Source organism: Phodopus roborovskii, unplaced genomic scaffold (assembly GCF_943737965.1).
Source record: "Phodopus roborovskii unplaced genomic scaffold, PHOROB, whole genome shotgun sequence".
Lineage (NCBI taxonomy): Eukaryota > Metazoa > Chordata > Mammalia > Rodentia > Cricetidae > Phodopus > Phodopus roborovskii.
In genome coordinates this window covers 19932641-19945930 of record NW_026126540.1, presented here as the reverse complement: position 1 = coordinate 19945930, position 13290 = coordinate 19932641, and the positions used below count along the sequence as shown (strand labels likewise).

The window sequence follows — 13290 nt, the reverse complement described above, 5'->3', positions numbered from 1 at the left end:
CCTAAATGGGACGTCTCCATCCCCTCAAGGATCAGGGAACTATGTGGAAGAGGAAGCAAAGATTGTAAGAGCCAGAGATGATGGATGACTACTAGGAAACAGCATCTTCCGGGCACAACAGGATTGATGACCATAAGAGCACTCGGAGGCTGTGGCAGCATCCACACACCTGCAGAAGTCCCAGCCAGGTGGGGCCATAACACTGACAGGGGGAAGTGGACACGGAGCCCTACCCCTAACCAAGGAGCTACCTAAAACTGATACCCACTGGCAAGGAGAAAATCCATTTTCTCCAATGGAGTCTCTCTGGGTAGGCCCCCAAGCCCAAGAGCAGTTGGCAAACACCAAACTAACTCAAGTGGCATTTTTCTGTGGACTTTTTGTTTTATATTGCTTTGTTTTGGAAATAATCTTTTGCTTGTTTGCTTTGATTTTCACTTTTGTGGATTTGTTGTTGTTGTTGTTGTTCTTGAAAGATAGGAGAAAAATAACAAAGTTGGGTGGGTAGGGAGGGTGGTGGAATCTTGGAGGAATGCAGGGAGAGGAAAATATAAACAAAATACATTATATGAAAACAGAGTCTCCTTTATAGAGAGCTGACCGGCCTTGAACTCACTATGTAGACCAGACTAGCCTCCAACACACAGATTCGATTGCCTCTACCTCCTGAATGCTAGGATGAAGGGAGATACAAGAGGGCTGGGGAGATGGCTCAGTGGTTAAGAGCACCGGCTGCTCTTCCTGAGTTCAATTCCCAGCAACCACAGGGTGGCTCACAACCATCTATAAAGAGGTCTGGTGCCCTCTTCTGGCCTGCAGGTACATGTGCAGACAGAGCACTCATAGATAATTAATAAAACTTCAAAGAAAAGTAGAAAAAGCAATACAGTATCTCATGTTGGCCCCATGGGTTACCTTGAAATTCTGATCCTCTATACTTCCGGGGTGCTGTGATTTCAGGCATGGACTTCTTTTGTTCTCAAACAGGGCTTCTCTGTATAGCCCTGGCTGTCCTTGAACTCATTCTATACACCAGGCTGGCCTGGAACTCAGAGATCCACCTTCCTCTGCCTCCTGAGTGTTGGGATCAAAGGTGAGCACCACCACTGCCCAGCTTCACAGACATGCGCTCCGGTACCCAGTTTATGTGGTGTTAGGTATTAAAACTGGGACTTTGTGCACAATAGATGAGCATGCTAGGAACTGAGTCACATCTCTAGCCCTTTGGTTTTGTCTTTTTAAATTGTAATAAGAAAATTAAAATCTACTATGTTCAAAATTCTTCTGTGTGCGGGGTTGATGAACTGTGCTGACGACAGACCCAGAACTTCATACATGTGAGGCAAACGCTCTATTACTGACTTACACCCCTGGCTTCACCTTAACTGTCTCTGGGGGTCACACAAGTAGTGTTAAGTATAGTCACACCGCTATAAAAATATGGATTGTAGGATAATACAGACAACTGAGATCTGTGGAGATACTGAAGAATTGCGGATGGGACTAACAGTTTAGGAAGACTGACTTACAAGGCTGGGGTAGGAGGAGGTAGGAGCTGAAATCTGGAAGGGACTTTTAAGATTGAAAAGCTTGGAGAGTAGAAGTTGTGCTGTGGCTGTGAAGGCTGTGATGGAACCTAACGACTATCAAGCAGAGCCCGAGGGCAAAGAAAAGCCCTCAGCGTACAAGCACCGATGTGTTTGCCAGGCATGGCCAGCCACAGATTGGAGAGTTCAAGAGCTTTTGACATGACTGATGGGAACAGAGATGGCTTCATTAACAGACAAGGATTTCATGATATGCTTCCTTGCTGGGGGAAAAGTGATGAGCATCTTGATGTCATGATGGTGAGGTTTCAGGTCCCATCGGTTTCTCACAATGCTGCTGAGAAGTTAAATGGGTCAGGTTATGAAGTTTGTATCCACTCAGTAGCATTACTTGGGGGAGCGGCTGTGGTGGTGTGAGATCCATTTATAGAAGAGGGAGTGAACGAGCTGTGGAGAAGGGCACCCATTGACAAAAGGGAATTTCAATTACACCGAACTCACACACATCCTTAAAGATAGAGGCAAAAGGCAACATTGGCAGAAAACAAACAAACAAACAAATTTCACATTCCAGCTAGATACCAGAAGAATATGACTGGAGTTCTAGATTCTTGGGAACCTGAGGTGGGAGGATCCTTTAAGCCAGGGGTCTGGGAGAAGCCTAAGCTACACACAGAGACTCCGTTGAGAAATAACAATACAACAGTAGTTCTAGCCAAATCTTCCTTGTTACTGCTTTGGGTATTTGCACTATATCACATACACAGACACATATACAGACACACACGTTCACACAGACAGACAGACAGACAGACAGACACACACACACCACTTACTTATTTGATGGTGCTGGGGAATGAATCCAGTACCTTGTTCATGCTTGATATACAGTGCCACTGAACACCTCCAGCTTTTAGAGATAGACCTCATTAGGTAGCCCAGGCTGTCCTCAAGAATCTTGTCTTGGCCCTTCTGAATGCTGGGCTTACAGGAGTGTGTCATTGTCCTTGGCTCCACAATTTCCTTTAATATTCATGGTGTGCCCTTAACTAGATAGCTTTTGCCTTTCTTGTATTAGGTCTGAGACATCTGGGTATATGTTATCTGCACAAACAGACTGGAAATGGGATAATTTTGTCACTTCCCAAATGTAGGGTGACATGACAGTAGCCCTCCTCTCAAATCTGAGTCAATATATTTTGAAGAAGAAGAAAAAAAAAGTTTTAAAATTCCTTGGGAGCTCCAAGCGGTGGTGGCTCTCGCCTTTAATCCCAGCACTCTGGGAGGCAGAGGCAGGCTGATCTTTGTGAGTTCAAGACCAGCCTGGTCTACAAGAGCTAGTTCCAGGACAGATTCCAAAGCCACAGAGAAACCCTGTCTTAAAAACCAAAACACAACAACAACAAAAAAAAGCTTCTTGGGAGCCTGGTTAATAGGGCATTGATTTCTGGCTTGGTCACTGTTTTTGTTCTTTGCCATTTGTTTGTTTGTTTTGACTTTGGCCAGAGAGGAAGTTAGAGAAGGGAACACAATACCCTGCTGGCTGAACACCAAACCTGCACAGGCCATCTCTCCAGGCCTACAGTAGTTAAAATGTTGGTGATGAGACCCGAGGATCGAGAATTTGAGGTCAGCCCAAACTAAATAGCAAGACTCTTGTCTTGAAAAAAGCAAATGCAAACATGGGAAAGGGGGTTTTACATTAAGAAAACTGGTGGGCAATTAGGTACAACGATTGAACTACTCCACTGTGCCTTTTTAAAGGGCTGAGGATGGACTCTAGGGCCTTAGATGTGCTGAGGCTTTACCACTCTAGTCTCCCATTCCACTAAAAAAGCAAAACACACCCCCACCCCGGGGGGGCGGGTGCGAGATGGCTCAGTTGGTAAAGGCACCTGCAGAGGCCTGACCTGTACCCATAGGGTGAAGAGGAGAATGCCTGAGAGTTGTTCACTGACCTCCACACACAGGCTGGAGAGGCACATTCATAACCACACACATAGGCACATAAAAGCAATAAAAATGATTACAAATGTGTAAGAGACATAGAAAAGTATATAAACAAGGCGGGAGTTGGTATCAGAAATGCCTTTGTTTGCGTTGATGAGTAAGAACTATACGGGAAAGTATACCGTCGTCCCCCCCCCTGCCCCCTCCCCTCAGCCCAGTCTGTCTTGCTAGGTAGGTCAGGCTGATCTGGAACTCACCGTCCTCCAATTTGCTACCCTCCTGCCTCCAGAGCTCTGGGATTGCGGGCATGCCTTACCACCCCGGTGGGCCAAGCCTCTATCTTCATGCATGTTCACAGAACACCCACACCCGAGACTAATCAGAATCCAAGTCAACACGCGGGACGGGAGCAGCATGCCCGGAGTTATGCCTATTTAATGTTTTGAAGCATGCCCGGAGTTATGCTTATTTAATTGTACCAACGTTTGAAGTAGATTATATCATTATTCCCTTTTTTACACACGAGGGCCAGAGAGGTCGGAAGGCTAAGTACTGTGCAAAGCAGCACTTGAACATGGATTTGCTGTCTCCGATTCAGAGCCCAGGCTCTAGGAGAGAAACATACTCTCAAAGCTAGAACACGAGACGGCTCAGTGAGTATCTCCTCGTACGGAAACTTCCCCCCCCCCCTCGGGGCGACAGAAACCACAGGAAACCTGGTGTGTGCACCTGCGCGCTCCTGTGCTCTGCGGAGTGTCCCAGCCAGCCCGCTGCGCGGCCTCCCGACACACGAGGGCGCTGTCGCAGTCCGGTGGGAGCGAGCTGCGGGCTCGTGTCGCGAGATTGAGAAAGCCGGAAGGGCGAAAGACCAAGGGTCACGTAAACGGCACTCCCCGCCCAGCTCGCGTAAGTTCTCGCGCGAGTTCTACTTCCGCCCTTTTGGCTCTCTCGGCAGCACCATGGCGGTCGGCAAGAACAAGCGCCTGACGAAAGGCGGCAAGAAGGGAGCCAAGAAGAAAGTGTAAGTGGCGGATTTTGCGGAGCCCCGGTCTTTGGGGCCCACAGGAGTTAGTGGGCAGGTTCTAGGCTGCAGCGTGGGGCGGATGGCGAGGATGCGGGGCGGATTGCGCGGCAACGCCGCTGGCCGGTGCGCTCCAGGCGGCCGCCTCTCTCCGGCCGGGCCGGGTGTCGCGCGTCGCCTGTGAGCCGGGCGTTCGTCCCGTGTAGCGACCTGTGGGCTCCGGGTGGCTTTAAAGGCCGCGACGCTTTCAATGTCCCTCCTGCATCTGGAAGCCCGGCAGTCCCTGGTTGCCCATTTGGGACCCCACGTCACCCGTGCGCTCGGGCCTCGTGGACCCCTGCAGCTCCTGACACTTGCAGACCAAGTTCGTGCTGTTGCAGGGTAGTTACATGTCACAAGACCTTCGCCTTCCGAGGTAGCCTGTGGGGTGGGGGAGTGGAGAAGGCATGGTTTCCAACTTACCGGTTTGTCCTGTTGACAGGCAAGCCGGCCACGCTCATCACGGTGAGGGGCGGGCGTCATTTTGTATTAAAGGCAAGCCAATTTAAGATTTTTTTTTTTTTGGCCTGGGACATTGTCAGCAGAAGTATTAAGGATGAGGAAAGTTTAAAAGTTGGCAGTAGCAATCTTAACTTGAGCCTGTTTCACTCAAATCTAGGGTTGATCCATTTTCGAAGAAAGATTGGTATGATGTGAAAGCTCCGGCCATGTTCAATATTAGAAACATAGGGAAGACACTAGTCACGAGGACCCAGGGAACCAGTGAGTACCTGTGCTTGTTTTGCTTTGTCCTTAAGCTGTTGCATGTGTATTTTTTAGCAGGCACCTGGGCCTGCTGTTTGTTATGTGAGGGGAAAAAAATCTCTGCCCAGTGCTTGCACGTTTGGCATTTGGGGTGCTAGTTTTCCATGTGTTTGTAAGCAGCAAGGAGGTGCTTTTAGAATTAGCCAAGAAAAGGTTTGGTTGGGTATTGCCAGGGAGTCAGTGGTGTCCAGGTGGATTTTGTAACAAGTTAACAGCATCTTTGGTTCTTTTGTAGAAATTGCATCTGATGGCCTCAAGGGTCGAGTGTTTGAAGTGAGCCTTGCTGATCTACAGAATGACGAAGTTGCATTTAGGAAATTCAAGCTAATTACTGAGGATGTTCAGGGCAAAAACTGTCTGACTAATTTCCATGGCATGGATCTTACCCGGGACAAAATGTGTTCCATGGTCAAAAAGTGGCAGGTGAGAGACCCCAAGCTGCATCTGAGCATGTGATGCTGTGTTGAATGTATGAAGGATGTGGTGAGGTGGCTGGAAGGATCAAAACACAGAATGAAGAGTTAGATTTCATTTCAAACCTTTGTTTCCTTGGTGTCAAGCGCTGCCCTAAAGTATGGTCCTTGAGTTTGTATGTCAGGAAGCTATGACAGTTTTTTTTTTTTCACTTGAACAGTGAATAATTTTTTATTTTTCCCATTGTTTGTATGTTGTTGAGCTACTAGAGATGAAAGTGCTAGCAGCTTGACCAAATAGTATCTTTCACCTGTTTCTCTGAGTTCTGAACTTTATATGGATGACAAAGTTTTAACCTGTGACCAAGCTACTATTTATTCTTGGGTGCTACAGGTAGAACCCACAGGTTTCCATATGGGTAGTTAGTCACTCTTCCATTGAGCTACACATCCAGGACAACTATATACTGATAAAAGGACACATAAGCAAGGTGGGCAGCTTTGCCAGTTTAGAGAATATTTTAGGGCTACCATCTTTTGAATTTATGGGGGAAAGGTGGCTCTAGCTGATTTGATTGTCTGTGACAGATACTCCACTGTCAGTATAACAGTGGCAGAGCATCTGCTGTGGGGTTAAAACCAGTCAGTCTCCATTTATTTTGTCCTTGTAAAGTAACAAGCTTAGCAGCTTGATTTTTTTTTTTTTTTCATTTGTAAAAGCTTATTGAGTTGTAAAGATGAAATAGGAGATGCAGGTAATTGAACTGCACAGTGACTAACACAGAAATCAGTGACCATGCCATTTTGGAAAATAGCTATTCAGAAGTATCCAGGTAACAGTATTGGCATAGTGTATATGGGAATGAATGATGACAATATGTTTCGGTCCCAAATGAAACATCCTGATTTTACCGTTACATATTTTTCTGACATTCCCTTACGGATTATGCAATTTTGTAAGCAAAAAGTTGTTTCATAAATAATGGTAAATTCTTTTTTGCAGTGGAAGTCAAGATTTATTTATTTTGAGACAGGGTCTTACTGTGCGGCCCAGGCTGGCCTCAAACTCGTAGAGATCCACCTGACTTTGCCTCCCAAGTGCTGGGACTGAAGGTATGTGCCACCACTCATGGCAGATATTGGGTATGTTGTAAAAGTCAAGGTATATGATTTTTGTCACTAAAATGGCCTTAAAAAGATGGAAATGTGGTACCATTGTGATTTTTATTTACATTTCCCTGTAGGTCAGGTATTTAGATCCTTGGCATGGCTTTAGTTTGGAATAAAAGGGATTTAAAATGCTGTTACAGCAGAACTTCTACCCTTTTTCCTTTGGAAAAAGGATTCCTAGCATGTTATGGTGTGGTGCTTGCTATGTAGACCAAGCTGACCTTGTACTTGTGATTGGCCTTTGTATTTTGAGCAAAGGGATTGTAGATAATGTGTCTTTGTGTCTGACCTATTTTGTCACTGGGTTTTATATTTCTTGAGACTGGCTTGGAACTTGCTGTGTAGCCCATGGTGGACTTAAACTCTCAACCTCTTCTGCCTCCTGCTTGGAGTTCTGGGGTTAAAAGCTACCACACACAACCTATTTTTTCTTTTTAAAAGGTAAAGACATTCATATGGTCTCATCCCGTGTGTCATCTTAGAATTTAACTTTCTAAACCTGTGTTGAGGGGCGGCTGCTGATAAAGTAGTAAAGGGTGTGAGTTCCAGTGGGGATGGCAGTGATGGTTTAGAGGAGGGTAAGAATGAGTTTAGGGGTATCTTCCTTTCACGTTAAGGAAGATGTGAACTAGATAGTCATATTATATGTCACATAATGGTTTGACATTCCAAGCCTTTTTTTGTTGATTGAGGTCCTGAAAACTATTGCAAAAGCTGATAGAGGGAGGTGGTATGCATAGGTAGGGTGAGACCCAGTCTCAAAAAACAAAATATAGAATCTTACAGGATCCTTTTCTTCCTAGACCATGATCGAAGCACATGTTGATGTCAAGACAACCGATGGTTATTTGCTCCGTCTGTTTTGTGTTGGTTTCACTAAAAAACGCAACAACCAGATACGCAAGACCTCCTATGCACAGCACCAGCAGGTCCGCCAGATCCGAAAGAAGATGATGGAAATCATGACCCGAGAAGTGCAGACAAATGACTTGAAGGAGGTGGTCAATAAATTGTAAGTGGGTTTTATTTTTCCTCCCTTATAAAAATCACAAATGCCAGTTGAATCATCCTGTAAGAGAAGGCATATGTGGTAAGGTAGAGTTGGACCTCAATTTAAATTACTGGTTTTGGACGCAGTATTAACTAACAGTGGATAGTGAAGCTTAGTAGATATACAGTGAATAATAGACAAAGCTTTACATAATTATGTATGGGAATACATGATGAGAAAATGTTTCGGTCCCAGTTGATGTATGCTGATAAGGTAACATTTTTCTGATGTTCCCATGCAGAATACAAATGACTTACGAGAATGTTACACAAAAAAAGAGTTAAGGAAGACTTAGATGCTAGATATTATGACCATCTTTAATTAGGATGCCTTCAATTAGGTATTTTCTAAGCTGCTTTTTTTCCATGTAAAGAAGAGTGCTTATGTGAAAAACCCACCAAGGTGGGTTTCTTGTTTGCTTGGTTTTAAAAGTTTGCTGGTCTTGCAGGATTCCAGACAGCATTGGGAAAGACATAGAAAAGGCTTGCCAGTCCATTTATCCTCTTCATGATGTCTTCGTTAGAAAAGTAAAAATGCTGAAGAAACCCAAGTTTGAATGTAAGTGACAAATCAGGATTCATGAGATGACAATTTGTGGGGCCAAATACATGATTGTGTTTTAATGGCTGATGTAGTAATTTGCCTGCGTGTATGTGTAGGCACCATGTATACTCTTGGTGACTTTAATCTTCTGAAGAGGCTTTAGTTCCACTGCACCTGGAGTTAACAGATGGTTCTCTACTGTGTGTGCTGGGAACTTTCCAGTGCTCTTAACCACTGAGCCATCTCTTTAGCAGGTTTTTTTTTGTTTGTTTGTTTTTTTGTTTTTTGTTTTTTAGACAGGAGTTTCACTGTGTAGCCTTGCCTGTCCTAGAATTCACAGATCCATCCGCCTGCCTCTGCTTCCCTAGTGTTGGGATTAAAGACATGCCCCACCACCACCTGCAATTACATGTAAAAATTTTAAGGGCAAGATAATGGTCTGTTTTCTTGTGTTTGTGTAGTATGGAAGAGCATTGTTTTAAGTTGTGATACTTGTTTATAACAAGATTTTTTTTTTAACCTTTTAGTGGGAAAACTCATGGAGCTCCATGGTGAAGGTGGTAGTTCTGGAAAAACTACTGGTGATGAGACAGGTGCTAAAGTTGAACGAGCTGATGGATATGAACCACCAGTCCAAGAATCTGTTTAAAATCCAGATTTTTAATAGTGACAAATAAAAAGTTATTTGTGATGATGGTTTGCTTCTGAACATTGTTTTAAAATATGACAGCTTGGAGAATCTGGTATTGTTTAATGTGACCTGAACTTGTGACTTTGTGGGCTTTTATCTGTTAAGTTTGTAGAAGAAGGAAATGTGCATTTTAGTCATCTGGATAAGTAATGATGAGAGTATTACTGTGTAACTCTGGCCTCCAATGGGAGATTTGGTTGCCTCTGATTTAAAGGTGTGTGCTCCACCATGCCTTGCAAATGAAAAGAAACCAGTATACTCCAAGGGTGTTTCCCACACTACTTTTTAAGGCTTTGTGATCCCTAGGGAGCATCCAGATCTTAGGCATGCTAGGAAAAGTGCTCAGCTGTTAGGCACTTTTGTTTTTTCTCCCAAAGATAGGGTTTCTTTGCATTCCTGTGTGTAGTGGAACTGGCCCTGTAGACCAGGCTGGCCTTGAGCTCGGAGATCCTCTTGCCTCTACTTCCTGAGTGCTAGGAATAAAGCTGTGTGCCAACAGTGCCTGGCCAGTTTCTTAATTTTCATTAAGCATGTCTGCCCCTCCCCTAGTTTCAGCTATGCCTTTACAAGGTAAAAGTATTAACAGGTATCTACCCTCTAGGCATTATATTTGGCATCCTAAAATAGTCTTGCCTGCAAAATACAGCTGCCCAACCCTAAAGGTCTTGATGTATGTAGTCACACAAGCCTAGTTTGCTATATCTTTGAGATTACAACTTCCTATTTTTCCAAGGGGTCAATATATCTGGCCTAACCTGCAATCATGTATTGTACATTACACATTAAAGAAACATCTAAAAAACCTCTGCAAAGGGCTTATTTGAAAAGGCTCAAGTTAAAAAATTACTTTTTGGCCAGGTGTTCAAGAGGTGGCTCAGCCATTAAGAGCACTTGGTGCTTATGGCAGAGGACCTAGGTTCACTTCTTGGTACCCACATGGTGGCCCAACCATCCAAAACTCAAGTTCAAAGGGATCCCACACCCTTTTTTTGGGCTCTATGGGTACCAGGTCTGCATGTGGTGCACACAGAGTAAATAAATGGTTTGGCTTGTTAAAATTTAAGCCTACCGATAGGCCCCTCCGAAAGTTTGCTAAAACAAATGTTCCCATGGGGTTAATAGAAACTTAACTTCAGTGTCTATAGGTCTTTGAATCATTTTCCCTTAGTCCTAGAAAGAACATTTTGTGATCAAGGTAACAAACCTTGCATTGGTTTCTTCTGAAAGCAACCCTAACTGTAGACTAACTTGAAAGGGGTAAGTCCTAGAGGCTATCATCAAGATGGGTCATTGTAACTAACAGAATTCTTCCTACATAAGGGAGAATTGAGAAGTCATTCCTAACTTGTAAGAGGCAACGTGGGTAGGCATTTTCAAAATTGTAAGACAAGTGGCAACAAAGGACAGACTCCCATAACTCTTAAATTGCACACCAAATACTTTCCAATAACAGTTAACACTAGGTATTAGCAACACTGATTGTGTTATGATGCCTTCTGGTCTTCATTTGGCTCCAGTGCTTTAAGTGTTTGGAGATCATAGTCCTGCTTGATGACTGCAGTTACTTGGTTATCTGAAGCTTGTTCTTTGGTAATCACTTCTCAGGAAGTTCTCAGAACAATATTCTCTTGAATATATTGGTGTTTTGGGGGCAGGGTTTCTTTGTGTAGCCCTGGCTGTCCTGGAACTATCTCTGTAGACTAGGCTGGCCTTGAGCCTTGAACTCAGAGATCCACCTGTCTCTGCCTCCTGAGTACTGGGATTAAAGCCATGTGCCACCACTACCAGGCTTGAATAATTTGTTTTTCAAGACAGGGTTTATCTGTATCTTTGGAGCCTGTCCTGGAACTAGCTCTTGTAGACCAGGTTGGTCTTGAACTCAGATCCTCCTGCCTCTGCCTCCCCAGCGCTGGGATTAAAGGTGTGTGCTTGGCTAATTCTTTTAAATAACATTTCCATGTACTTTATCAAATTTTTTTTTCTAAAATTTTGTTTGTGTGCCTGAGTGAATGTATATTCCACATGTATGCAGGAACTTGCAGAGGTTAAAAGAGGCATCAGATCTGGAACTGGAGGGATAGACAGCTGTCAACTGCCATGTGGGTGTGGAAACGGGACCTGGGTCCACTGGAAGAACAGCCAGTGCTTTACCTCTGGGGTTGGTCAACTTCTGATCCTCCTGCTTCTACCTACTAGTTATGGGATTATAGGAAGGAGCTACCAAAAGTTGGCCTGAAAAGTCTTTGTGGATAGTAAGAGATTTTCCAAGTAGCATTTGTTAATCTGAGGGAGTTTGACTGTGATCGTCTGGGAGCTTGCTTTTGTAGTCTGTACTTGACCTTTTCTGGCATTTTATCCTGCCAACTTTTTAAATAGGTTCTTACCATGTAGCCCAAGCTGGGCTTGAACTGTATATTGTATATGCCTTTGGTACTCCATCAGTTTCCATTGCCAAACGTGACAGTCTGTAGATGCTTAGCCACTAAGATGCTCAGTGTTCAGTACAGAGCCCCATTTTTAGAAACGTTGGTTTTTGGGAGGGGATGTGGGAGGGCAAGATGGATTTTTAGCTTTTTTTCTTTTATGTGTATGTGGTTTGCATGTGTCCATACATGATTGCAGGTTGGCCAGAGACATTGATCCCTTGAAGGTGGAATCAACAGGCTGTTGTAATCTTCCTGCTCTGGGTGCTAGGAACTCAGCTCCAGCCGTATAAGAGCTTTGTGCTGAGCCCCACAAGATGGGTTAACAGTGTGACCCAGGCTGGCCTCTAATCCTCTTGTCTTATACTTAGGAGTTGCAGGAATTCCAGATAAGTTCCATCATATGCAATTATAAAATTTCTTAATGGAACAACCTACTGTTTGTTACAGGGTAGAGTTCAGTGACAAGTGCTTCTAGAACTTAGTCATGTTTAAAGGTCTTACTACAGGAAAGATGCCTTGTTTGACAATATTTTGGTGATCTCAATTGTCAAGTATTACTGGTTTCATCAGTGCCACCTGTAGAGGTATTGATTGCACAGACCTCCTGTAGAGTTTGTTGGTCTGTTCAGAACTTTGATTCATTGTGCAAGAGACTTGAAAGTAAAAAAGTTGGATGTTTGGAGAAGCAGCAGCCTTGGCTTCGTGTTTTTGCATAAAGCAGTATATCAGCTTTCTGTGACTGAAACAGTACCTTAGGTTTGTCAGTGGAAAAAAGGAGTGGTTTATTTGGGCTCAGATTTGGAGGTTTCAGTTCAGGACCAACTGGCCCCATTGCTTTGGGCCTATGGTGGCATGGTAGGTACATCATGGCAGAGGAGGCCTATTTAACTTGTGGGACTGCAGTAGAAGCAACCAGGGACCTAGTCACAAAGAGCATATATATTTTTGACCAGATAAAGTACAAGTTGCCTTGTACAGTGTGAGATAGTTAGCAGGGTCTCTGGTCTCTACCCACTAGAGAGATACCAATAACACTCTAGTTGGGAGAGAAATGCAGTTAGTTAGGCATTGTCAGGTATCCTAAAGGGCAGAACTTTAGTTGGAACCACTATCTTTGGCCCCACAATCACCTGAATCTATGGCATCTCACCTGATTTGCTGGTGAACTACTGTCCTGTGCTCACTGCTATTACCAACAGCATCTGAGCCTGCCATGTAGGAAGTAGTCCCCTGCCACACCTACCTAATATGTTAGACTTTCACCCAGGCACAAAGGCAGTGGTGCCAAGCAACCAAAAACACCATGACAGGAAGCTGACCAACAGAGACCTGTTGGAATATTACTTGTGTGTGCCTGCTTTGTTTCCATGTATGCACCAACATTCCTGGTCCCCAGGGACATTGGATACATTGAACCAGAGTTACTGGTAACTGAGCCACCATGTGGGTTCTCTGGAAGAGCAACCAGTGCTCTTAACCACTGCACCATCCCTCCAGCCCCCAGATACTTACTATAGAAGTCACATTGGCTTGGCACTGTGTTTTATACATCTGGGTTTGCTGCAGTTTCGTAAATCCTGGCAGAAGACATGAGGCTACTGGATCAGAAAGTGAGGACTTCACCACTCAAAGTATTGGCTGAATTTCATGTTCCTTGTTTCCTGTGCTCCTAAA

The 13290-nt window shown here is 44.3% G+C and overlaps 2 protein-coding genes and 2 non-coding genes across 7 annotated transcripts in view; all 4 read left to right on the top strand.

Annotated features, from left to right (window-relative positions):
- Positions 1–13290, top strand: part of Kirrel1 (kirre like nephrin family adhesion molecule 1) — a 1148154-nt gene that overhangs the window by 977067 nt on the left and 157797 nt on the right. The window lies entirely within an intron of this gene.
- On the top strand, positions 4358–9190 carry Rps3a (ribosomal protein S3A). Its single transcript, XM_051199375.1, has 6 exons — positions 4358–4518; positions 5177–5280; positions 5558–5745; positions 7709–7917; positions 8405–8514; positions 9027–9190. The coding sequence occupies exons 1-6, from the start codon at positions 4457–4459 to the stop codon at positions 9146–9148; spliced, it is 795 nt and encodes a 264-aa protein (XP_051055332.1). The 5' UTR covers positions 4358–4456; the 3' UTR covers positions 9149–9190.
- Positions 6597–6669, top strand: LOC127233159 (small nucleolar RNA SNORD73). The gene has a single exon (XR_007835460.1). It is a non-coding gene; the product is annotated as a small nucleolar RNA SNORD73 (small nucleolar RNA).
- LOC127233160 (small nucleolar RNA SNORD73) lies at positions 8121–8188 on the top strand. Its single transcript, XR_007835461.1, has one exon. It is a non-coding gene; the product is annotated as a small nucleolar RNA SNORD73 (small nucleolar RNA).

What these genes read in the sequence shown, in the direction of transcription:
- Rps3a (XM_051199375.1), top strand. Translation starts at nt 4,457, where the DNA reads ATGGCGGTCGGCAAGAACAAGCGCCTGACGAAAGGCGGCAAGAAGGGA. An exon ending in AAGGGAGCCAAGAAGAAAGT is followed by an intron (nt 4,519 to 5,176) that starts GTAAGTGGCGGA and finishes ACTCAAATCTAG; the next exon opens with GGTTGATCCATTTTCGAAGA. An exon ending in CACGAGGACCCAGGGAACCA is followed by an intron (nt 5,281 to 5,557) that starts GTGAGTACCTGT and finishes GTTCTTTTGTAG; the next exon opens with AAATTGCATCTGATGGCCTC.